Raw genomic sequence first — 26,786 nt, 5'->3', positions numbered from 1 at the left:
CTTCTGACAGGTGGCATTATTCACTGCGTCCCACAACTCTGCTTTGATAGCAGTTGCCCTTGTTGCCATATATTTCTTGGGATGTGCCAGGCTCGCTTGGGTTTAAAAGGTGTTTGGACTGCAGTCTGTCCATAGCTGTAGCAGACAGCCGTTTGCTTTATGTCCACTGCCTGGGCCAAGACCACAATATAGAGCGCTGTCAGCATTGAAGGAAATTGACTAAGCGCACAAGGAGAGCCAGACAGCTTCAACTTTGCATCTTACAAATGGAGACAGCATTGAAACCTTCCTTGAACTCTACTCCAAACTCACCCCTCAGGTATAGTCCACCGGGACAGACTTTGTTGAAAGGGCTATTCCAACTATAAGCCCAATCACCAACGGAAAATCTCCCTCAGTGAAGAAGAGGTCTCACAATTCCTCAGGGTCTACATCCCCAATGAGGAAACTGATGAGCACAAAACCTGATACTGTCGCCTCTATACTACTAAGGGGGGCAGTTAAAAGCTCTAGTGCCAGCTCCCATAAAAGCTGGGAGCACAAGCAAAGGGCTCGCTCCTCCTCAGAGAGCCAGACAGTGAGGCTAATTGATGAAGCTGTTGCTCTGGCACCAGCTAGAATGCCGACGGGGAAAAGTGGGTTTCTTGAGATCATCAACATGGGTTACGTAATCCCCTTTGCCTCCACCCCCCACCCACTACCACCATTCCCATCCCTCTTCAGGGACCCTTCTCAAGAGACTGTTCCTTCAAGAGGCACAACGTCTCCTGCAATTAGGAGCCATAGATGTGGTGCCCCTCGAGCACAGAGGAAGAGGTTTTTATTCCCACTACTTCTTCACAACCAAGAAATCAAGGGGTTGAAGACCTATACTAAATCTCAGGAAACTCAATCACCAGGGGGGTCTACAAATTATGGAAAACCCTACTCACCAGACAAAAAGGGGACTCACCCCCCCCCCCCCCCAAAAAAAGTGGTTTTTTTAATGGCATAAATTCTTATTAGTAATTACTATTCTTATTCTTAAGTTATTAATAAATATCCCCCAAGGTTACTAATAAATATATTATAAACCTCTACCTTTTCTCTCTGCTTCCATGTCTCCTCCCCTTGCTCCATCAGCTCCCTTAGTGCCTGCTGCCCCCCAACTCCTCACCCTCTGCTGTCCTGACTCCTGCCCTTCTCACTGCCCTCGGCCCTCCTGTGACCAGCCCCCTTCCACCAGCCGTTCTCTCTGCCCTGTGCCCACTCCTCCAGTAGCCCTACTCTGATCATGTGAGCTACCCCTCCTCATCACCTCTCCTAACAGCTCTCTCTACATACCTGCCCTGCCTCTCTCCTCTGGTGCTGGTCCCTCCCCTGTAGGTGTCTGCCCTTCTGCTTCACCCCCAGAATCCTTTGGCACCTGCCCCCTCCTGGTACCTCCCCCTTCCCTCACTGCTCCTGCCCCCTTTGCTCTCTTTTTCCCTGATACCCACCCCCTTACCACCCTCTGCCCCTCATGCCCCTGTGCCCTCACAGATGCCTTGCTCCATCCCCACCTTCCTCATGCCCCTTCCCCATATTTTTCTCCTCCCCTCCCCACAGCCCAGCCCAGCCCAGCTCAGCCCTCCCCAGGGGCCAGCTCTAGGTTTTTTGCTGCCCCAAGCAAAACATTTCTCTCCCCCCCCCCCCCCCCCCGTTGTTGTCTTTTACACGTTTGCATTTTGCAATGGGTTTTTTGGGTTTTTTTTGTCCCGGCATTTTAGCCCTATAAATAACTAGCATTTTCATTCATCTTTTTTCCATAAAGGCAAAGGCATTTCAAGTGAACTCCCCCTTTCAGTCGCTGCTGGGTCACAGCAGCCTTTTCCCTGCCCTATCCAGCCCCTCCCTATGGGCAAGCACCCTTCACTTCCGACCCACAGAAGGAGCAGGGTTCAGGGACAGCACAGAGCCAGAGGGTTGCAGGGAACAGTGGGGGAGAACAGGGGTGGCGTGGGGAACGGGAGGCATAGAGCCAGAGAGATGCAGGGTGCGGTGGAGGTGTGGGGAATGGGACGTGGGGAACGAGAGGGGCAGAGGGATCTGGGTCGAGGGGCAGTGCAGGGAACGGGCAGTACAGAGCGGGGGGAGCAGGGAGCGGGGGGAACAGGGTGCGGTGGAGGCATGGAGAATGGGACGTGGGGAATGGGAGGGGCAGAGGGATCGGGGTCTAGGGGCAGTGCAGGGAACGGGCAGCACAGAGCAGGGGGACAGTGATCGGAGGGAGCAGGGTGTAAGGGCGGTGCAGAGCCAAAGGGTCACTAGGAAGAGAGAGCAGGAGGTCCAGGGTGCAGGGGAGGCGTGGGGAACGGGCAGCGCAGAGACAAAGGGAGGCTGGGGCCGTGGCAGGACTGGAGCCGGTGGGGTGGGCCCTGGCTGTGCCGTGCGCCGCAGCTAGCTCCCAGGGTCATGCAGCCAGAGCCGAGCTGCTGTGGCCCTTTAAAATCAGCGGGGACAGGTCATACCAACATCCTGGCATCCCGCCCCGCCTCCTTGCGCTGGAGCTGCACGCAGGCAGCCCGGTGGGAGGAATCGCCGCACTTCCTCCTTCCCGGCGGCACCAAGCTTGTCCGCCGGCTGGCAGATCGGATGGGGCCGCGCCGCCCATAATGCGGACTTCGGCCAGCCCGTCACAACGGCCCACCGGGCCAGTCCGCCCCTGCATTCGCCAGCTGGAAGAATCTACTCGCCACGGGCGAGCGCATTTGTCGAGCCCTGTCAATCCCTACGTGACCCTCACCACAATTCTATCTGCCCTCGAGAAAGGAGATTGTCCACTCTCGACCTTCAGGATGCTTACTTCCACATTGCAATACATCCGTCACACAGACGCTTCCTCCAAGTCACAGTGGTGAACCAACATTTCCAGTACAGAATCTTACTTTTCAGCCTATTGACCACCCCAAGGGTATTCTCAAAGGTGCTAGCAGTGGTTGCTGCTCACCTCAGAACAAGAGGAATCACCATTTTTCCCTACCTCGACGATTGCCTCCCGTCGCCTTACCATACGCAGCAGGCAGTGACGGTTACCAGGGCATTATTCGACAGACTCGGGCTATGCATAAACCTGGCAAAGCGTGTCTTGCTCCCAACACAGACACTAGACTTCATAGGGGCACACCTGGACTGCGAAACCGCAATAGCCTTGCTTTCACAGCACAGATTCACAGCAATTCAAGACTTGGTGCATCTGGCGCAGCTCAGCCCCTGTATAACTTCTAGGCAGTGCCTGCGCCTCCTCAGTCAATGACAGCTACCACATTTGTGGTGGTGCCTTATGCATGCATGCCTGCATATGAGACCGATGCAGACGTGACTCAGGACAGTGTACAGGCCACATGTACACCCATTGAACAAGTCTCTCTGCATGCCATGCAGAATAAAAGTCTTTCTTACCTGGTGGACTCAAATGTATGCAAAAGGGTCCCCTTTCAACAGAACCCCCCAATGCTTACAGTTACCACAGATACCTCTTTAACAGGTTGGGGGGGCTCATATGCAGGATCAGATGGTTCAAGCCAGATGGACATCAGACAAGCACCGCAAACATATCAACTTGCTTGAGCTCAGAACAATCTGGTATGCATGCATGCATGCATGCACTTCTCTCAGATAATACACAACAATACTGTCTGCATACTGATGGACAACATGACAACAAGCAGGGTGGTGTCTGTCCTTGCCAGCTCTGTTAGAAGGCAGTACAGTTATGGTAATGGTGCATCCTTTGTCACATTCGCCTTATAGCCACATATATCTCAGGAGAAACTTCTCCCTCAATCACGAGTGGGAGATCAACAGAGCGGCCGTCAATCATCTGTTCTACAGATGGGGGTTCCCTGGAGTGGACCTCTTTGCCACACACACAAATTCAGTGCCCTCACTATTGCTCCAGATTGGGATTGGGTCTGGGATCTCTGGGGGATGTGTCCAGCATCAGATTGGACGCGCTTCTAGCATACGCGTTTCCACCAATTCCTGTCATCCAGAGAGTGATACTCAAAATAAAACAGCACTGAGCTAAAGTGATACTGCCAGCTCTATGGTGGCCCAGACAGACTTGGTATCCAGCTGTTCTACACATGTCCAGGTGTCCCCCACATCGCTTTCCCACTGTTCCATCCCTGTTCACACAACAGAACAGGAAGATTTGCCACCCTGCCATCGAGCATCTTCACCTGCATGCGCATGGCTCCTTGCTGGCTAACCATGACCGAGATCCATTGTCCTCCAGAAGTTCAAACTATTCTCACAAACAGCTGTAGACCTGCAATGAGGAAAACCTACGCTAAAAAATGGCAGCATTTCACTAGCTGGTGCTTCACTCGATACTGCACTCCCACGGAGAGGGGAATCCTACTCATAGTCACCTACTTACTACACCTTCACAACTCTCATCTGTCAGCTCTCTCAGGGTCTACCTCACGGCCATATCTGCATTCTACCCATCCATGCAGGATCATTCCATTTTCACTCATCCATCAATCAGGAGATTTCTGCAAGATTTACACAATACCTTCCCACCAACTAAAGAATCAGTTCCCGCATGGGACCTTAACCTCGTGCTAAGGGCATTAACGGGCAGACTATTTGAACCACTAGCTACCTGCTCCCTTCTCCATCGAGGAAGGAAGTGGCCTTCCTCGTGGCTATTACTTCTGCACAAAGGGTGGGAGAGTTGGGCGTGCTTATAGCCGACGTGCCTTATACAGTCTTCCAGAAGGACAAGGCGATCCTACAGACCCATTCTAAATTCCTTCCCGAAGTACTTACCTCATTTCATTGTAACAAACCAATTTACTTACAGAATAGTGATAGAAATGTAGCTGTGTTAGTCTGGTGTAGCTGAAACAAAAAACAGGACTATGTAGCACTTTAAAGAATAACAAGATGGTTTATTAGGTGATGAGCTTTTGTGGGCCAGACTCACTTCTTCAGATCAAATAGTGGAAGAAAATTGTCACAACCATATATATACCAAAGGATACAATTAAAAAAAATGAACACATATGAAAAGGACAAATCAAATTTCAGAACAGAAGAGGGATGGAGGGGCGGAGGGAGGTAAATGTCTCAATGACTTGATTACCTGCATCCTGCTTTAAAGGCCTTTTAAAACTACACTTGAAAGAGAATCCTCTGAACTGTCATTCATGCTTAAATTCGACACTTTACACCTAAGTTTGAATAAAGACTCTAATTATCTTACCCATTACAAAGATAGCTTCCCCAATTATCACCTCTAATATCATTAGCTCACAGACATTTACCTCGCGCCCCCCCCATATCCCTCTTCTGTTCTGAAACTTGATTTGTCCTTTTCATATGTGTTCACTTTTTTAAATTGTATCCTTTGGTATATATGGTTGTGACAATTTTCTTCCACTATTTGATCTGAGGAAGTGGGTCTGGCCCATGAACGCTTATCACCTAATAAACCACCTTGTTAGTCTTTAACGTGCTACATAGTCCTGTTTTTTGTTTCAATTTACTTACCGGTCGTCTTCCTCAAACCTCATGGCAACAACAGTGAAGGGGATCTCCATACCCTTGATGTCTGCAGGGCGGTGGCCTTTTACTTGCAACAGAAGTTCCGCAAAACTCCTCGCTTGTTCTCTCCTCTGCAGAGAGATCTCAGGGACTACCGATCTCCAAACAGAGACTGCCCAAGTGGATCTCAGAATGTATAAGACTGGTTTATGTTATATTCAACAGACAGCCTCCTTTGGCCGTACGTGCCCATTCCATGAGGGCAATGGCTGCCTCCACAGCATTGCTCCACTGTATCCCCACGGACAAGATCTGCAGAGCAGCCACATGGGCTTCTGCTCACACTTTTACTTATCACTGTGCCATCCAATTGTATACAGACACTCTCTCACTCGATTTGACCGCTCAGTATTTTCAGTAGCTGAACTGAAACAAGCCTTCCGAAGGTCCCACCTCCAAGCATTGATACTGCTCTGTAGTCACCTAAAGGTGGAGCACCCACAGGGACACTCCTCAAAGAAGAAGGGAAAGTTACTTACTTTGTGCAGTAACTGGAGTTCTTTGAGATGGTTGTCCCCATGGGTGCTCCACCACCCACTCTCCTCCCCTCTGCTCTGGATTCTGTTGGGAGTCCGGATCAGAGAAGAACTGAGGAGCCGGCGGACCGTGCATGCGCATTACACATTCCAGGTGCCCTCACACCTGAGCCTCACTCGCATGGCCAGCCAGGAAGGCGGGAGGGAGCACTTCTACCAACAATCTCCGACTGGTGGGCGCAGCGGTGCTGGTGTACCTAAAGGTGGAGCACCCACGGGGACAACCATCTTGAAGAATTCCAGTTACTGCACAGGGTAAGTAACTTACCCATTTGTGGAACTAATCTAATTACATGATAAATGTCAGAAGGCTTTTGTTTTCTGAAAAGTCAGTTTAAATGTCTAATAATTTTTGTTTTATAGCAGTGAGCAATCTACTAAAGCCAAAACACAAAAGGAATTGAGGAAAACATTGCAGGAACTGAAAGCACGCCTTCCTCCTGAGAAAAGAATCAAAGGAAAATCTTGTGTGCTGGCAACATTGAAATACGCACTTAAAAGTATTAAACAAGTTAAAGGTAATATTTCTTCTTCAGATACTAGATTGAACAAAAGTAAATCTAGAACGAGAATCTGACTCTGGATCTCTTTCTAAAGACAAATGTGTAATAACCAAAAGATTATAAAACTAAAGCAGTTGTATCATTTTAATAATTTGAGATTGTGACGCTACAAAAAAAAAAAAGTAGGTCCCTTTTTCAGATCTTAAAACAAACAAACAAACAAACAAACAAACAAAAAAACCTAGTAGTATGTAGAGTGAGACTTGATTTTTATTTAATATATTTTGGTGATTAGTTAGCCATTGACTTAAAATTTGTATGACATATTGGCTTATAGACAATATTCAGCATGCCTTCTGTCTAAGGATTGCCAAGTATTTCATAGATTGTAACTAATTAAACGACACAATACCCCTAACTTCATTAACTTCCTGAGGTTACCAATGAGGAAACAAACAGGAACAAGTTAAGTGCTTTTCTCAAGGTGGAAATGGAAATAGAACCTGGATATCCTGTCCTGTACTTAACCACAAGATCATGCTTTCATTCCAGTCATTAACAGTCTCATTGTCAACTGGTCTCATTTTGAAATGTGAATATAAAAAATGTGCTTAATATTTCTTATATAGCCAATGAAGAATATTACCAGCTACTGATGATTAATGAAAGCCATCCTTCTGGTCTCGATGTGTCATCCTATACAGTAGAGGAAGTTGAGAACATTACTTCTGAATACATCATGAAAAATGCAGTGAGTATTTTGACCCCTTACTGCAACGTGTATGTAATTGGAGGGTTGGTTTAAACTCTTAAATTTAGCCTTTCTTTAAAAAAAAAGGGGGGGGGGGAATTTGGGGCATAATAGTTTAATGTCTTGTTGCTAACAGCTTTCGTGGTTTTGTTGCTGGTATTGGACACTGCATTCTGAACAATATTTACCTTAATCTACCTTCTAAAGAGTATAGCAGGGAACCTTGACCCCTCTTTGTGGGCCCTCATAGCTCATGCAGGTGGCAGCTGGCTACCCAGAGTTTGTGAGGGTTTCATAGCTGTGAGAGAAAAAATGTTTCTTTAAGTTTGTTCTAAGACATGAGCCAACCACTATCTAAAGGAGTTTAGAGGACGAAAATTCTCTTATACATCAGCAATTCTATAATTGTTTACTACGGGATTCTTTGATACCTTCAGTATTTCAGTTAACTATTACTAGCATACTGGACTAGATATTCCTTTGGTCTGATCAGGAAGGGTTAGTTCTGTGTTCCTATGAATAGTTAAAGGGGTATAAATAGAAGTATTCAGATGGGATGATATTAAGAAAAATTAAAATATAGGCTGAATATCAAACATTTGTTCACACGGCGATCTATTAGACTTCAGTTTTCCAGCAGTAGAGATGAATCTTTTGGTTCTCAAGATGTATAAAACAGGACTAGACAAAGGTATCTTTCAACAAGATAGACATCACTAGGCTACCTAATAGATTTCCGCTTACTAACTTTTGTATTAACCACTTTTTCATGAATTAGCATACTGAATTTCTAAGTATTTGCAGCCCCATTCGTTTGACTGTAGATTAATGTACTGATCTATGTCTTTAAGACCCTTGAATAATTGAATTTTATAAAGACAAAATATGCCTGTGATATTAACATTTATGAAGGGGGAAATTGTTGATTTCCATATCCAAAGTAACTTCTTCATTGTGATAGTCTACTTAGTAAGAATATGCAACCAGCTGATGCAACTAAATCAAAATATGGATTAAAACAGTCTCACATGCTTCAGAAAATGTTTATACCAGCTATGTGTATTTTCTAGGCAGTTAAAATACTTTGTCTTGAGACTTAATGTCTCATACAGTACATTTGATTTAATTATTTCTTATTAGTTAAAAATAGACAAGATGAAAAATACTTACCATCAAATTAGTGTGAACTTCCCAATACCATTTTTCAACACTGTATCAGAGAAAAGATTTAAAATGTTTTCTTATCTAAAATGTTTGAGATTTTGTTATTGCTTAGGACATGTTTGCTGTAGCAGTTTCCCTGATTACTGGGAAAATCTTGTACATCTCTGATCAAGCTGCCTCTATTCTCCGCTGTAAGAGGGATTTCTTTAAAAAAGCCAAATTTGTGGAGTTTTTGGCACCTCAGGATGTCAGTGTTTTCTACAGTTCCACTACCCCTTACAAATTGCCATCTTGGAGTATTTGTAATGGAGTTGGTAAGTACTCTCAACATTGAATTCATCTGTTTTTTAGTAACACAAACATTTTTGGAATTGTAACTTTTTTATTAAATCCGTTTAATATTTTTAGAAACTTCAACACAAGACTGCATGAAGGAGAAATCATTTTTCTGTCGCATTAGGTAAGACCAAATATTAAAATTGTACTTAAAATAATATACACTGACACCATGCATGTCAAAAAGTACTCAGTCATTACAATTCTGGATTGGATGTGAGTTTTTCATTCATCTTATTTCCTGGTATGAAAACAAAGTGAATCATGTGCATGGCCTTTGTTAGTTTAACATATTGTAGAGATTGTTACTGAAAGTAAATGCAAAGCAAATTCAGGGAACTGCTTAGTTATTAATGCAGCGTAAAGTAAACCCTTGCGATTTATGGTGTATACATTTCTGACACCAGTGCGAATAGCAAAATCTGCAAATATATGGGGGTGAGTGGGAATTGGAAAGAGTACTCTGTTTCCTGCAGCTCCTGGACACCATGGTGAATGGGGGTGGGAGATTGACTGCAGCTGTCAACCCACAAAAAGCCCCCCTGAGGCCATGTTCTCCTTCCTCCCGGACTGGGGAGGTAGGTGCAATGGAGAGAGGGCAGGGTAGTGGGGTGTAGGGACGGAAGCAGAGACGGATTAAGACATACCAAGACCCTAAACTATGTTAAGTTTAAGAAGCCACATAGTATTACCAAAAAAAGTGTGGTATTCTAAGAAAAAGGACAATGAAAACATAAATAATAGTTTTTTATTTGCATATATGCTGGTACATGCAACTAAAAACTAGTAATTTTTTTTAATAGAGATTCCTCATAGTGTGTATTTTATTTAGTTTGTGTATAAATCTGGCACTGGACAGGAGAGAGATATGAAAATTGCGAATAGAGATTCTGCAAATCACAAAGGTCTCCTCTAATATCCTAGGACAGACAGTTATAACTAACGAGACAAAGCGTGAAGGAATATCTTTTATTGGACTAACTTCTATCTTTCATCAGCAGAAGTTGGTCAAATAAAAGGTACTCGCTCACAATCCTTGTTCCTCAGTTATTAATCAGTTTGGAATTTGACCTTTGCACTTCGGTACAAGTAAAACTGATCCTGGTAAATTTTGTCCGAAGAGTTCCATCATTTCATTTAATTCAGTGAATACGTGTACTTTCCACTCAGTCCATCTCTTAGTTCTTCTTTTGATTCCGATTTGAAGGGCAGTTCAACACTCATTAATTTATTATAATGGGGTTCTTAAGACACTAATGTAATAGGTACCATACAAATAAGTAGCAGACAATCATCCCTGTACCAGAGAGTTTATGGTCTTGATAGCAACAGGCAGATGAAACAGAAATGAAATGGGTATGGGATAAGAGGATAAGACATCAATATGCCAAAAAGAGCTCTAAAAAGTCCCAACTCCTTTACAAATTGCTAATTCTGCAACTCCATGAAAATGGAAACTCAGCAGCAGTTCAAGACACTGCTGTTTCTTTTCTGGCTTTTCTCCCCAGTTTTTTCAAGTAATGAGCTCCTACCATTTTTTTTTTTTTACTTTCTGGGCAATCATTTAGAGAACTATATTCCACAGGACTACTTTCTCTTTGTTGTTCTCTTCATGCTTCCCTTTGTCTCCTTTATTCCCCCCAAAATAGAACAGGCAAGGAAGCGCAAAGCCACTTACAAAACACATTAATCTGCCGACTGTTGCAGAAGGAGAATTGTGCCACCTGTGTGTCTGGCACAGGAAGCTTCATTCTGCCAGGGCAAGGACCACGAGTTATGGAAAATATCGTGGGCTCTGTCTGAATGAAAGCTAGCATCCGGGGCAAAAGGATCCCACCATCTCAGTTTTATTCAGTCTAGACTAGACCATAGAAGTTTCTACATTCAGAAGATACTGCAAAATTGGATTCCAGGCATCTCTGATGCATGCTTCAGCCACAGAGTTGGTCCTAAAGTAATTCTCAATGATGGGTGACAGCCAGGAACTCATTCTTTTTGCAGCCTACATTTTCCTTTTTTCCTTTTTACTGGTGATAATGCTGAGAGAATAAAACATTTCTTAACAGCTACAGAAATTTCTCATTTAACACGTGCCCGCTTAACACGTTTTTGCGATAGCATGATTTTTTTTTTAGGGAACGTTTTTTGAATTCTATGACTGTCCCTGGAATAACACTATTTCCCTAGCCAGCCTGTTGCCGGCGACTGTGCCGAGCTTCCCCCGCCTCCCTGAAAAGCGGCGGAGGGCTCGTCACGCCGTTCCCCGGCGACTCCCCTCCCCCTCCTGCAGGACGCAGTGCGGGTCCCGGCAGAGCTGTCACAGGAGCATACTCCCAACCCAATCCCCCTCCCATCTCCTCCCTTTCCCTTCCCCAGAGCTAAATACCTCCCCTCCCTGTTGTAACCCAGTCCTCTTTCTCCCCCAACCTTATGTCCCGGTCCCAACATACACCACCGCTTGAAATGCAACCCCCACCTTTTCCATTATTTTCAATGGGAAAATTGACCCCACATAACACGTTTTCACTTAACACGATCATTTTCTGAAACGTAGTGAATACAAGCAGAGAGAGGGTAAGTTTTTAGAAGATAGGATACACAAAGAACAAGTTAAAAATCACTTAGGAAAGTTAGATGTCAGCAAGTCACCAGGTCCTGATGAAATGCATCTCAGGATACTCAAGGAGCTGATAGAGGAGGTATCTGAGCCTTTAGCTATGATCTTTGAAAAATCATGGCAGACAGGAGATTCCAGAAGACTGGAAAAGGGCAAATATTGTGCCCATCTATAAAAAGGGGAATAAGAACAACCCAGGAAACTACAGACCGGTCAGTTTAACGTCTGTCCCAGGAAAGATAATGGAGCAGGTAATTAAGGAAATCCTATGCAAACACTTGGAAGGTAATAAAGTGATAGGGAATAGCCAGCATGGGTTTGTGAAGAACAAGTCATGCCAAACTAATCTGATAGCTTTCTTTGATAGGATAACGAGCCTTGTGGATAAGGGAGAAGCGGTGGATGTCATATACCTAGACTTTAGTAAGGCATTTGATATGGTCTCGCATGATATTCTTATTGATAAACTAGGCAAATATAACTTAGATAGGGCCACGATAAGGTGGGTGCATAATTGGCTGGATAACCGTAGTCAGAGAGTTGTTGTTAACGGTGCTAAATCCTGCTGGAAAGGGATAACAAGTGGAGTTCCGCAAGGGTCTGTTTTGGGACCCGTACTCTTCAATATCTTCATCAATGATGTAGATATTGGGATAGAGAGTACACTTATTAAGTTTGCAGATGATACCAAACTGGGTGGGGTTGCAACTTCTTAGGGGGGATAGGGACATAATTCAAAATGACCTTAGCAAGTTAGAGAAATGGTCAGAGGTAAACAGGATGAGGTTTAATAAAGAGAAATGCAAAGTGCTCCACTTAGGAAGAAACAATCAGTTCCATACATACAAGATGGGAAGCGACTGTCTAGGAAGGAGCATGGTGGAAAGGGATCTAGGGGTCATAGTGGACCACAAGTTGAATATGAGTGTGATGCTGTTGCAAAAAAAGCAAATATGATTCTAGGTTGTATCAACAGGTGTGTTGTAAGCAAAACTCGTGGAGTCATTCTGCCGCTCTACTCTGCACTAGTTAGGCCTCAGCTGGAGTACTGTGTCCAGTTCTGGACGCCACATTTCAAGAAAGATGTGGAGAAACTGGAAAGGGTACAGAGAAGAGCGACAAGAATGATTAAAGGTTTAGAGAACATGACCTATGAAGCCAGGCTTCATGAACTGGGCTTGTTTAGTTTGGAAAAAAGAAGATTAAGGGGGGACATGATAGCGGTTTTCAAATATCTAAAAGGGTGTCACAAGGAGGAAGGAGAAAATTTGTTCCTCTTGGTTTCTGAGGACAGGACAAGGAGTAATGGGCTTAAAGTGCAGCAAGGGAGGTTTAGATTGGACATTAGGAAAAAATTCCTAACTGTCAGGGTGGTCAAATATTGGAATAAATTGCCAAGGGAGGTGGTGGAATCTCCCTCTCTGGAGATATTTAAGAACAGGTTAGATAGACATCTGTCAGGGATGGTGTAGACGGTGCTTGGTCCTGCCTTGAGGGCGGGGGGGCTGGACTCGATGACCTCTCGAGGTCCCTTCCAGTCCTATTATTCTATGATTCTATATCTATAGTGTTAAATGAGGAATTACTGTACTTTCTTCTTCGAGTGGTTGCTCATGTCCATTCAAAGTAGGTGTGCGCGCCGCGTGCACCATGTCTTCTGGAGCGTTTCCCCTAGTGGTACCTGTAGAGCCCACAGGGCGCCCCCTGGAGTGGCGCCGCCATGGCAGGGCATAAGTACCCCTGCCGGTGCTGCCCCACCTCAGTTCCTTCTTACCGCCGTGTCGGTCGTTGGAGCGTGTCTCTCTCTCTCTCTCTAGCTGTTAGGCTTAGATAGTTTAATGGTTCCCGTTTCTCATTTGTAAATAGTTGTGTAGTTAGATAGTTAGGTTTTTTGTTTTGTTCCTTCCCCCCCCTTGGGGGTGAGGAATGCCAGGGCCGCAAGGCTTTAAAACGTGCGCTGACTGCGGGAAGTTTATGCCCAGGGGCGACCCACACGACAGCTGCCTTAAGTGTCTGGGTGAGGCCCATTTGGCAGTAGCCTGCAAGATCTGCAAGTCTTTCAAGCCTCGTACTAGAAAGGACAGAGTTTCCCACTTGAAGCTTCTCCTTATGGAAACAGCGCTTCAACTGGCACCGCCGGACCAGCCTGCGGTGCACAGCGCACCGGCCTCCATGCGCGAGGCCGTACACCGGCACTGGGCGTCGGCGGCAGGCTCCCTGCACCGGTCTCACTCTCCCCCTTCTAAGAGGGCGAAGAAGTCCCGGGGCAGGTCCCCGTCCAAGAAGCCGGTATCGGCTGGACACTGCACCACTAGCTCACCGGTGCGCGCCTCCCTTCTAGGGCACCGAGGGGAGCTAGCGAACCCGGGCCGCTTGCCCTCTCATCGTCCGTCTACGCCGGACGCCTTTGAAGCGGCAGAGGACTTAATCAGCCTTACCACCTCCCCGCCGTCATCGGTTGACTCGGAGAGGTCGAGGTCGCCCACGGGGCAAGCCCCAAGGGCACCGCTATTGCCCTTGCATGACCAGGGTCGGCGTGCTACAGTGGCATATGCGTTGGGACCAGCCACGCTGGATTTGACTCCCACCGCTACTACGGGCTCCTTCATGATGTCAGGTCGTCATTCCCAGGGAGCCTCGAGCCATGGCAGGCCGTTGCTCTCCGAGTTGCCAGAGCCCCGCTTGGCTGTACCGGTGCCATACTCCCAAGGCTATCTGGCTTCCCGAGAGACGATGTCTGTCTCCATGCCGTCATCGGCACCGGCTTTGACTCAGTGGTCCACCCCGGTACCGGGCATGGGCACCCCGGTACCGCGCCAGTCAGACATGACTCGGTCGGCATCGAGCCTGAGCACCTCGGTGCCGTACCTATTGGCCACGCAACCGGCACCGGGCTTGGACACCCCGGTGTCACAGCTGCAGTCGGCGCAATCGGCACTGGCCCTGGGCACCCCGGTACCGCAGCCCCAGACGGCACCGCTTCCACTTTTTCAGCCGAGCTAGAGCACCTCAGTACTGCAGTTACTGGCAACGCTGCCGGCACCGGGCCTAGGCACCCCGGTGCTGCAATTGGCACACACGGCACCGAGCCTGAGGACCTCGGTGCCACAAATGACGTACACGGCACCAAGCATGGGTACCTCGGTGCCGCAAATGCCGCCTTAAACAGCACTGGGCTTGGGCACCCCGGTGCTGCAACTGTTGGTGCCATCGGAGGTTGCCGCACCGGGTCTGGGTCTGCGCCGTGCGCATGCAGGCAAGCCTGAGTCGATGGCCAGGTTTGCGCTGCACTCCTCGTTGGCTCCACCGTGGCTGGAATCTGATTACTCTTTGGACTCGGATGGGGTGTCGGTGCGCTCAGGGTCTTCGGGAGCTTCTTCGACGCACGGATCTAGATCCAGGCACCGAAGGGACCACAACCAGCAGGTGTGGCTCCCGCATCCGCAGTGGCCCTTTTGGACTCCTGGGCCTATCATCAGTGGCAGGGCCAACCACCACCTTCTATGACGTCGGAGGCTTCAGGGCACTGCTCTCGTCCCTCTGTGTCCCTGTCTAGGGCGCCCACCTCACCTCTCTCGGTGCCACAGGACCCAGCGGCACCGCAGCCATCGGTGCCAGGAACAGCCCCTACGGAAGCTCGGGCTGCCCAATCGGCATCGCAGTTGACCGCGACGGTGCCCCTGTTGGTCCAGGAGTCATCGTCGTCATCTTCCCCCGATGAGGCACTGGCAGACCCGGCGCCCAAGCTGCCATCAATGGATGCCAGAGCGCATCAAGACCTCCTGCGGCGCCTTGCTTCCAACCTGGCTGTTCCGGTTGAGCCCATAATTGAGGATACCGACCCGATGGTAGACATCCTCACTGAGGACACCCCTGCACGATTCGCGCTACCACTTAACAAGACAGTTTCGAAAATTACTAATGCCCTGTGGCAAATGCCAGCAACTCTGACTCCTACCCAAAAAGGGGTAGAGAGGCGTTATTTCGTCCCGCAGTCGGGTCACGATTTTCTGTACTCCCCACCCGGAATGGATCATTGGTCGTGCAAGCTGCGGCCCAAAAGGAGAAGCTTCCCCAACCCGGTCCTTCACCGAAGGCAAGAGAACCTAAGAAGATGGACTTGCTGGGCTGCAAAGTATACGCTACGGGTGCTCTGCAGCTCCGTATCACTAATCAGCAGGCGATGCTGAGCAGGTACGCCTTCAACACCTGGCAGGCAGTCGAGAAATTTAAGGACCGACTCCCGGCGGAGGACTGCCAGGAGTTCGTGGCTATAGCCTCCGAGGGTAAAATCAGCACAAGAACTGCCCTCCAAGCGGCTTTGGACACCATGGACTCGGCAGCCCGCACCATGGTGACAGGTGTCGTTATGCGCTGTGGGGCATGGCTCCATGTTTCGGGGATCCCCGCGGATGTCCAGCATACCATCCAGGACTTGCCTTTCGAAGGAAAGACCTTGTTCTCGGAGCACACAGATTCCAGGCTCCACACCCTAAAGGACACTAGGTCGACCCTGAAGTCCTTGGACATACATACACCAGCTACTTAGCGGCGTCAACTGCCGTTTAGGCATCAGGGTAGAGCGCAGCCCCAGATCCCCTGTGGGGACTTCTGGAGGCGCTGCTACCGGGCCTCCGGTGGAGGTTCCGGGGCGGCCGCACACCCCCAAGGGTCCAGGGGTCGACGTCATCGCCCCAGGTCAGATCCCCAACGGGCAGGCCCTCACGGCCCTTCTAATCAGGGCAAGCCGCAATTTTGACTTAGAGCTAGAGAGTCCCGTACCAGTCTGCCACCCGGGCCCCTCATTTGGGGCCCGGCTTTCCCGTTTTGCCCAGGCATGGGCCCAAGTAACATCAGATGCCTGGGTCCTCAACATTGTACATTCGGGTTATTCTATCCCATTCCTGGGCCCACCACCTTCAAAACCCCCTACCTTGTCCCTAATGAGGGACACCCCTCACGAACACATCCTGCTTCAGGAAGCGGGGGCACTCCTCGAAAAAGGGGCAATAGAAAGGGTTTCCCCGCACCTGCGGGGCAAGGGGTTTTACTCCCGTTATTTTGTTACTCCCCTTTAGTTTTGGGACATCTGCCCTATCTTGGACCTCTGGTTATTAAACAAGGCGGTGGTGAAACAAAAGTTCAGAATGGTAACTTTAGCCTCGGCCATCCCAGTGCTACAACTGGGCAACTGGTACGCGACTCTCGATCTAAAGGATGCCTACTTCCATGTGGCTATCAGGCCCCGTCACAGGATGTTCCTTTGGTTTATGGTGGGCTGCCACCATTTTCAGTTAACAGTACTCCCCTTTGGGTTGTGTACTGCGCCAAGGGTGTTCACAAAATGTATGGCTGTGGTTGCCGCCTTTCTGCACAATCGAGGGGTGCATGTCTTCTCCTACCTCAACAATTGGTTAATCCGAGGTCGCTCGTATGAGCAAGTAGAAGCTCATGTGTCACTCATAAGAGCTCTCTTCTTAAGGCTGGGGTTTTTGGTGAATGTCGAGAAGTCATCCCTGACCCCCTCCCAGAGCATAGTGTTTGTGGGAGCCCTCCTCGATGCGAAGGTGGCCAGAGCGTTCCTGCCCCACAGCAGGTTCCTCGCAATAGGGGAGCTGATTTCACAGCTAACCCGGTTCCCCATCACGACTCCTCGGGTCTGCTCCAGGCTCCTGGGATACATGGCAGCATGCACTTACACGGTGCGACATGCCAGGTTGAGGATGAGACCTCTGCAGGCTTGGCTGGCAAAGGCCTTCTGCCAGTCCAAGGGCCTATGGGACTCCATAGTCACAGTGCCCCCGGACATTCTGGACTCCCTACTCTGGTGGACCCAGGAATCCGTGGTGCGCAGCAGGGTTCCCTTCAATGCCCCTCCCCCCTCGCTGACCCTGGTCACCGATGCATCCAACCTAGGGTGGGGTGCACACCTCGGGGGGGCCACAGAACTCAGGGCCTCTGGTCCCCGTCCGAACGGTTCCTGCACATCAACATCCGAGAACTGCGAGCGGTGAGGAAAGCCTGCGAAGCATTTCTGCCGAGGCTCTCCCACCGCTCCATCCTGGTACGTATGGACAACACTGCAGCGGTTTTCTACCTCAACAAGCAGGGTGGGGCACGTTCCCCACCTCTGTGCAAGGAGGGAATGGGGGAAAAGTCACACCCTGCTGTTATGGCATCTATGTGTCACGCACAACATCTCGCCCCAGGCGGAATACCTCCCTGGGTGCAAGAACCTGCTTGCAGACCCACTGAGCAGATCCTTTGGAGCCCACGAGTGGTCGCTCAAGGATTCTGTACTCAGGTTTTCCACAGGTGGGGCTATCCCCCACCTGGACCTGATTGCCTCGGCACGCAATACAAAATGCAGGAACTACTGTTCCCTGCTGGGGCTGGGGAAATTTTCCAAGGGAGACGCCCTAACGACCACGTAGCCAAAGGGCGTCCTCTACGCTTTTCCCCCATTCCCACTAATCTCCAGGGTGTTGACCAGAGCAAGAACTTTCAGGTCCTTGATCATCCTCATAGCCCCCAGGTGGCCCAGACAGTTCTGGTTCCCCATCCTGGTGGACATGCTGGCCCGGGACCCCATAGTACTCCCCCCAGTTCGGGACCTGCTAACCCAACCTTGGGACGGAGGAATAATGGTTCACCCGGATCTCCGGTCTCTCCACCTGACGGCCTGGTTTATCCGTGGTTGAACCAACCAGAAAGGGAATGTTCCCGAGAGGTACAGATGGTGCTCCTTAGCAGCAGGAAACCCTCTACTAGACGGTCGTACGCTGCCAAGTGGCGGCGCTTCTTGTCTTGGGCGTCCCGGAGAGGAGTACAGCCGTCCTCGGCTCCTATTCCAGCTATTCTCGACTATCTCTTTCAACTTCGTTCTTCTGGCTTGTCTTTTTCGTCTATTAAAGTCCATGTGGCATCTCTCTCCGCCTTTCATGTGGGTACGGCAGGGGTCTCTCTCTTTTCTAACCAGGTGGTCAAAAGGTTTCTTACGGGTTTGGAGAAATTGTATCCCTCGGTGAGGGCTCCATACCCTGAATGGAACCTCAACCTGGTTCTTCACAGGCTTATGTCCCATCCCTTCGAACCCTTGGCTACCTGTTCACTGAAGCACCTTTCATTGAAGATTGCTTTCATAGTAGCCATTACGTCTGCTAGAAGGGTATCTGAGTTAAGGGCGCTGACCATCGAGCCGCCCTACCTTGTTTTTTCTTGTGATAATGTGAGGCTACGACCTCATCCGACCTTCCTACTGAAGGTGGTTTCCCCTTTTCACCTATCCCAGGAGATTTATTTACCAGTGTTCTTCCCTAAACCTCACGCATCCCCTAAGGAGTGTGTTCTACACTCCCTGGATGCCAAGCGAGTGCTGGCTTTTTATATCGACCAAACCAAGCCCTTCCATAAATCCTGACAGTTGTTTGTCACATTTGGGGGAAAGGGAAAAGGTTCACCTGTTTCTACCCAAAGGTTATCAAAATGGGTGGTGCAATGTATAGCAGATTGTTATCAGATGGCTGGTAAAACCCCACCCAAGGTGAAGGCACGCTCTACCAGGGCGCAGGTGTCCTCGGTAGCCTTCGGTGCCCAGGTACCTATCATGGAAATCTGCAGGGCAGCCACCTGGTCTTCCCTCCACACGTTTACAACGCATTATGCGCTACCTCTACAGGCCAAGGAGGATGCAAGTGTGGGCTCTGCAGTCCTAGAATCTGTAATGTAAATATATAGCTCTCGTTGTCTTCATTCTGGGTTGGTGACTTGTCACTGTTTACTCGTTCAAATAAATCTGTTTATTGTTCACCTTCCTTTATGACTCTGGTGCTATGACTGTTCCGACCCCTCCTCTTTGGGGTTAGCTTGTTGGTAGTCACCTACTTCGAATGGACATGAGCAACCACTCGAAGAAAAGAACCGTTACAGGTAAGTAACTGTTGTTCTTTGAGATGTGTTGCTCATGTCCATTCGACTCCCACCCTACCTCCCCTTCGTCAGAGTATCCGGCAAGAAGGAACTGAGGTGGGGCAGCACCGGCAGGGGTACTTATGCCCCGCCATGGCGGCGCCACTCCAGGGGGCGCCCTGCGGGCGCTACGGGTACCGCTAGGAAAAACGCTCCGGAAGACGTGGTGCACGCGGCGCGCACACCTACTTCGAATGGACATGAGAAACACATCTCGAAGAACAACAGTTACAGGTAAGTAACCGTTCTTTTCCTGTTTCCAAAAGCCAGCTTTGCTATTCTGTTCCTCTTGTGAAGATTTAATAACTACAGATAATATGGACACTGTGTGAGGCTGGTGGTCAGATTTCTTTTTACTGCAATTAACATTAGCTTTAAAAATTATACTTTTGTAAGTTTATTATAACTGTGGAAGAAATCTTCTGGCCAGCTGGATTGTTTACCACCATAAAAGTATATAGCTGGTCTGCATAAATTAAAACCACGATGTAGTGACAATTAGTAGAGATGGCATTTTGAGAAGAGAAATTAACAGATAAGAAGTTTTCTGCTAGTTAAATGTCTTAAAGCATAGATAATAGTACGTTTGGATATTTTTATTTGCAATACAGGTTCTTTAATGTAGAGGGTTCATTTTATTTGTCTCTTTTGCTCAAACATGAAGAATAGAAACTTGGTAACATTGAGCATATCTAGATGGTTCCATATGCCAGTTAGGGATGTTAGAGATCGAGTAATTGAATAATTGTGTAACCACATCAAATATTAGTGATTACATGATTATTCGATAGTCCCTAGAGTCCCTCTCCTGGGGAGCTCCCTGCCACCTCATGCTGCTACCTCTGTATGAGGTGGGAGCTGGTCTGTGAGGGGAACTAATTAAAAAGCTGGCTCCCCTAGCCACCAACTAGGAGCTGTCTGCTCCCTCTCCCCCCAGACTGTTGTCTGAGTTCTCTGTGGACAGAGACTGTCAGCATCCCATGGCAGCAGCCCCTTCCCTCCCCCCTGAGCACTGGCTCCAGCCTGTCTCTCCCCTCCCCCTCGCACCCTCCGCTACCTCTATAAGATACACAGGAAGGGTGGGCAGGCAGCTCTGCAGAGCCAGCATGCACGGAGAGCCAGTTTACAAGCTGGTTTTCCACTTGTGCCAGCTCCAGCCTGACCCCTCTACCTCCATGCTGCTACCTCTCTATCAGAGGCAACAGTGTGCAAGTGGGGGGGGGCTGCGGGGGACAAGTGGTTCCATGAGATCTGATGCTCATGAGGATCTGGCTTAAAAGCTAGCTCCCCATGCGTACTGGCTCCCACCTACCCTCCTCTCCTCTCCCTCCCCCCCATACAGATTGTGTGTAGTTGATAGGATTAAGTGATAGACCCAGGCTTATCAGTTAACCTATAGTTGACTACGCAAATATTTGCTGAAGGGCTCAGTCACTTCTGTCTCTTTTTTAATATTTCAAAAGTACACAAACTGTATTTTGTTGTTTTGTTGCTATTATCTTTTGATTTCATGGATGCTGAGCTAGGAAAACTACTTTGAGTACTATAGTTTTTGTTTTTTTACTAAGTAATGGTCCTGTTAGCATATCTCTGCTATATAAATATAAAATGAATTCCTTATTCCAGGATTAAAGCAAAAGAAAGATTATTAGGTTATTAAAGAATAGTGACCTAATTCATAATGAATGGTCACATGGTTTATTGTGATTGCCCGTACTGAAAGTAGGATTTTCTCTGTGTATTTTTTATATATATATTTAAGGTGACAAATGATTTACTCTCATAACAGTTAATGTACAAAGTCCCCGAGTCAGGATTAGGTCTTCCTCTAGATCAGCAATGGGCACTGGTGAGTGGCCCTCCTTCATATCAGTGGGCCACAAGATTGTTGTAACCATCATGGTCTCCAAGAATAGGATAGTATTTCTGATAGCACTTAGAATCATAGAATACTAGAACTAGAAGGGACCTCTAGTGGTCATCAGGTCCAATTCCCTGCCCTCATGGCAGGACCAAGAACCTGCATACCTAGAATTTGCAGGTTGTACTGACTGAAGTGTAGCAGTACTTTGACTGGCTGCAGCTGGAGGCTCTCACGGTCAGTGTTATGTGCAGTCACCACACACCTCACTTCACGTGCCCTTGTTTTAAGCATGTTTTAATTGAATAGTACTGGTATGAAAAACTGCATGGATGGAAACCAGTGAAATCTGGCAACCCTGCACATTGGCAACAGTTAACTATGTCTTGTGGCTTCAGGGGGTAGCTGAGTTAGTCTGTACAGGGAAAAACAACGAATGGTCTGGGAGCACTTTATAGACTAAAAACATGTAGAGGTGGCATGAGCTTTCGTGGGCACAGCTCACTCCAAGAAAACATGGGGTAGAATTTTTCCAAAGCTCTTGTGGGAACTAGATCCCTACCCAACTCTTTTAGGCACTTCTAGAATTTCTCACCATAAACTAAATTATGTGCAAAACATATAAACTTTCTTTTCATTATTAGTGCAGGAAAGGAACATGAGTATTTCATCTGCTACCACCCATTTCGCATGACTCCTTACCTCATCAGAATACAAGACACTGAGAATGCTGAAGATCAGCTTTGCTGTGTGTTGCTTGCAGAAAAGGTTCATTCTGGCTATGAAGGTAATAACACTAAGATGCAATGATGTTAAAATCAAAAGGTCTGCTTTTATTAAAATAACAAGCAGTCAGCAGGTTTTATGAATTTGCATGCAATAGAATAGGAAAAATGACTTTCAGTCTAGTTAGAATTGCCTTGAGTGATTAGATCAGGGTTGCCACATGTCTGTCTTGTTGTAGACATGTTGTTTAAGGGAGGAAAATACTCAAAATTTTGAGTTTGTGGGTTTGTCCATCCTTCTGTAAATAGCAATATAGGGCTTTCACAGCCAAGTGATGATTATTTAAAAAAAAAACACACACACACACAAACATAAGTGCAGCGGTTGAGGCAATTTCTGAAGTTCATTTGTAGACCTTGGATGGAATCCTGGCCCCTCTGAAGTCAAATGGGAGTCTTCCTATTGTCTTCATTAGGATCAGGATTTCATCTTTAATATGTGTCCTCTGTTGCCTGCAGAGAATTGGGATGTTGAGAGGATGACATCAGCATTGTTTTTTCCCCCCCAAAAAACATAAACAGCAGAGAAAATAATTGTTTTGCATGAGGATGTACTTATTTACACTTAAGTGTACAAGTGTGTTGGTCCCCAAATAAGGATATACTTGGATATTAAGTATGCATAATCATGAAGCAGATATGCACCTGATTAAAAATGTGTCCTGAGTATATTTTCTGAAATACTAGTATTGTAAAACACAAAATGAAACCTGATTGTGTTGTCATAACTTCAGACATTACTTCTAATTTTAATCACAGTCTTAAATGCAACATTGGAATTTCAATGTGTTACTGTTGAGTTTGAGTCAAGTCATATACCATCCTGAAATTAAAATAGTCTTCTAGGATAGACATTTTTATAGATATTTTATTAATCTGATTCTGCTTGTATGAGCCAAAACAAGTCACACTAGCCTTCAAAGGTCAGATCTTTGTCCCTACTGTATCTCACCAGCACACAGCAACAAAAAGCAGCTGGTTTAGTCAAATACTTGAACATTTCCCAATGGAGAGGAATCCCTGAGTGATATAAAATTAGAGTATCTGGCTTTATGCACCATCTTACAGTCCCTAGTATACCAGGCTTGTTAGGTCTATTGCCAGAGTGCAGTCGCATTCTGGCAGTTCCCAAATGCCACTGTGGCCCATTCAAGTGGGTGCAAGTAACACTCGACTTTAAGGCTATCCTCACTTGTGTTGAAACCAAACCAGGCCCAGGATCAGGTCATTGCATGTTAAAGCAGTGCGCACCATCTTTGATCTTACTACTCTCTCTGGTTCTGTGTGGGTGGAGCTCAGCCACAGGCAAGAAATGAACCCCGTATATGAAGAAACAAAACTATTTGATTTTGTAGCTAACACATTCATCTTGGAGGCATAATACTGTTACAACTTGTTGTATATGGGTGATCAGAATTGTATTCTGTGAGCCAGTTAGTAACACTGAAAACTGCTGGGTTAAAGCTTTGGTACTCTGAAGCATTTTATGCATATGAAAAATACTATCAATCTATTTTAATTTTTTTCTTTTTTAGCACCTAGAATTCCTCCTGACAAGAGAATTTTTACAACTACGCATACACCAAATTGTTTGTTCCAGGATATAGACGAAAGGTGAAGAACTGAAACTCTTATTTCCTGATTATTAGTTAGCTCTGTTTGTGAGAGCTTAGATTTAGTTTAATTTTGTCTTTACAGAACCGGGTCCTCCCTTCCCCAGTCAAACGGGACCTGGGCCAAATAAACACCCCAAACACTTGACTGCTCCCACACCCTACCTGCTGCCCAGACCTCGCCTATCCCCGGTACGCTCCTGTTCTATAGAGAGCAGCTCTTACCTTTCTGATGACATATGTGGGAGGAAAAATTTCCCTTAAGTGGGGAAATATTCTTTCCCCGAGAAGTTACCTAATATAAACTTTTGGGATACAGACCATATAAAATGTGGATCTTATAAAATGTGAAACAGATAAACGTTAAAAAAACTTTAAAAGCAATGAATAGTCCTGCAGCACCTTAGAGAAGCTTTAGTCGTTTTGGGGAAATCCCATTTACATGGTCTTGTTATTTTCAGTGTGCAGAAATGATCTAATTTGACTTTATGTACAGTTACTTTCTGAAGAAAGGGGTTTTGCTGCATGTTTTTGGTACTTGTTTCCTTTAGACACATTAGAGGTAATAATTTTATTGTTGAGTATGCCTGTCAGTTGCTTCTCTTGTTTTCCTCACATTACTCCTCTATAGAATGTGCACTTGTTAATTTCCATTTGGACTTCCTGGATTTTTTGACTCAGCTGCTATTTTACCTGAATCTGAGAGAGATCTGTGTGCTTTCCCTTCTTAAATTTACCAGTACTTGTGAGCATAGGTGCGAAGTCCATGAGTGTTCCAGGGCTGGAGCATCTATGGAAAAAAATTAAAAGGTGCTTAAGCACCTGTCAGCAGCCAGCTCTCCCACTCCTCCCACAGTGCTTCTTACTTTATCGGAGGCCTCCGCTGATCATCTCTTTTCTTTCCTCCTAGCACCTCCTGTAGGCCATGGGATAGGTGTTCAGCTGCATGCAGGAGGCATTGAGAGCAGTGGGAATGAGGCATGCTTGGGAAAGAGGGGAGGTAAGAAGCAGTTGGTATCTGGGAGAAGGCATGGAGTTGGGGTGGAGTTGGAGGTTGAGTGAGGGTTTGAGCACCCCTTGGGAAAAATTGAAGCCAATGTGAGGGACTGAGGGAGAAGCTTGCTTAGCCTGGGGAAAGGTCTGAACTTATGATGTTGCTTCTTTAAGAAGAGGTATTGGATACATTGCCCGGGGGGAAAGGAGGAGGAAATATAATCCCAACTTCACTACTGAATTCCCCTAGTGATTTTTTTCCAAGAATTCAGTAGTATCCATTTTGGAAAGGAATATTGCTCTCCCAACTATAGACTGGATTAAGGTTTTAAAGGACCTGAAAGTGTTCTCTCCCTGTGAAGGAGAGCAGAGAGAAGACAAATAGATGTTGTTTTTTCTAGGTCTGATCTAGATTGAGGTTCTCTTTGGTTTTCCTCGGAAGTTTATTGTATGAATTCTGGCTCTAGTGCAGAGAGGTGAATTAATGAAATGTCCTGATTTCTGAGCCTTAGGCAATGCAAAAGTAATGCGTGCAGCAGGGCACAGTAAAGGTAGAAGTATCTTTGAGTGGCTGGCTGAGTGGGAACTTTGTAGACAGAGCAGGACTTTAACTTGGAGTTTTTAGGCTACTATCTGGTCTTTGTGGAAGAGAAAATTTGTTTAGAAAATCTTCCACAAAGAGATCTCTGAGGAAATTCTTTTTTCTGAACACACCAATAGAGGAAGGAAAGGGGTTCAAAAATGCTCATTCTTGTTAGAAAATTTTAAAAAATTAAACCTGAAAACAAAACAGGAGAGTTAGAAGATGTAAGACAGCTAGATCATGAAGTGGCATGGTTATTTACTTTGTTCTAGTGTGTGTGTGTGTGTGTGTGTGTGTTGTGTGGGGTTTTTTGTTTTGTTATCTCTAAGGAGGATCAGTGGAAACAGTTGAAAAAGTCATTGCTTTTTTAACTGCTACTCTGTACTGATACAGTGAATTTGAAAATTGTTTAAATCTGACTCTTCTGCAAGCTTTTGCTTCTTAACCTTTCAGAAAGCTCATTAAACTTTCTGAAATTTCTTCATAATCAATATTTTAAACAAAAAATCAAAAGAAGATTTTACTATTGGAACACAGAATATTCAGTCATGAATCCATTTTATCTGTGTAGCTTTCATGGATCAAAGCTTGTGCAATTGTCTCATTTTATCTGTTAGGTTCCTCTTTCATTCTCCCTCAGAAGCATTGGCTGGCAGCACAGTCAGTGGCTGGCATCATTGCTCTGTAGTAATTTCAGAATGTAAGTCAGTAATAAGAGATTTACTATTTCAGCTGCCTTAGAATGCACTTTCCAAAAATGCATTTCTAAGAATTAAATGTAAAAGAAGAGGAAATGACTACAGGAAGATGATCTTCCTCTTATTTCTTTGGTTGTGGTGCAGCACTCCCACCCTCTTTGGCTGGTGCGCTTTCATCCCTCTTATATTAGTTTAGTTTAATTAGTTTAGTTTAACCAATGAGACTCAGGGGGTGCCGGATTATTGGATATGCCAGAGTACCGGAAGGGGGGCTATGAGGTGTTGGGAGGGGGGGGGGGGTCAGTGGGGAACTGCACAGTGTGGGCAGCACTCCAGCTGCTCTGCCCCTGGCTGCCCCTAGTCTGACGCTGGTCAGTTTCAGCAGCGGCGGACTTGGAAGCCCAGGGCAGAGCAGCTGGGGTGCTGCCCGTTTAGTCCCGCAGTGCTACCCCTCACCTGAGCAGCGCTGTGGGACCAACCCGGCAGCACTCCAGCTGCTTTTCCCCGGGCTTCCCCAAATCCGCCGCTGCTGAAACTGACCAGCGGCGGACTTGAGGAATTTGGGGGCAGAGTAGCTCCAATTGTCCGGCTGGCCAGAGCACTTCCGGGTTCCAGTTGGTGCCAGACTATTGGGAGTGCCGGACCACTGGATGCCGAACAACTGCAGTTTTACTGTAATATGGATTTAAGACTGCTATAGTAACTTTCACAGCTCACGTAGCTGATACATATTTATTAATTTTAGTGGAGTTATATTACTTTTATGACCATTTGCATTTTCCAAACTGCAAGTGAGATGAATGC

The 26,786-nt window shown here is 46.8% G+C and overlaps 1 protein-coding gene and 1 long non-coding RNA gene across 16 annotated transcripts in view; one reads left to right on the top strand and one right to left on the bottom strand.

The window, feature by feature from the left end:
* PER2 (period circadian regulator 2) overlaps positions 1 to 26,786 on the top strand; it is a 182,982-nt gene that overhangs the window by 92,185 nt on the left and 64,011 nt on the right. For all 12 annotated transcript variants that reach the window (XM_075937506.1, XM_075937510.1, XM_075937505.1 and 9 more), the window contains 6 exons: positions 6,474 to 6,628; positions 7,243 to 7,364; positions 8,641 to 8,842; positions 8,937 to 8,988; positions 21,955 to 22,097; positions 23,631 to 23,709. In XM_075937506.1, coding sequence (XP_075793621.1) covers positions 6,474 to 6,628; positions 7,243 to 7,364; positions 8,641 to 8,842; positions 8,937 to 8,988; positions 21,955 to 22,097; positions 23,631 to 23,709 — 753 coding nt within the window. The remainder of the gene's footprint in view (positions 1 to 6,473; positions 6,629 to 7,242; positions 7,365 to 8,640; positions 8,843 to 8,936; positions 8,989 to 21,954; positions 22,098 to 23,630; positions 23,710 to 26,786) is intronic.
* LOC106732224 (uncharacterized) overlaps positions 1 to 26,786 on the bottom strand; it is a 113,925-nt gene that overhangs the window by 27,196 nt on the left and 59,943 nt on the right. The window lies entirely within an intron of this gene.

This window comes from Pelodiscus sinensis, chromosome 10 (genome assembly GCF_049634645.1).
Source record: "Pelodiscus sinensis isolate JC-2024 chromosome 10, ASM4963464v1, whole genome shotgun sequence".
Lineage (NCBI taxonomy): Eukaryota > Metazoa > Chordata > Testudines > Trionychidae > Pelodiscus > Pelodiscus sinensis.
The sequence above is the reverse complement of the archived record's forward strand: the minus strand, read 5'-3'. Positions and strand labels throughout refer to the sequence as shown.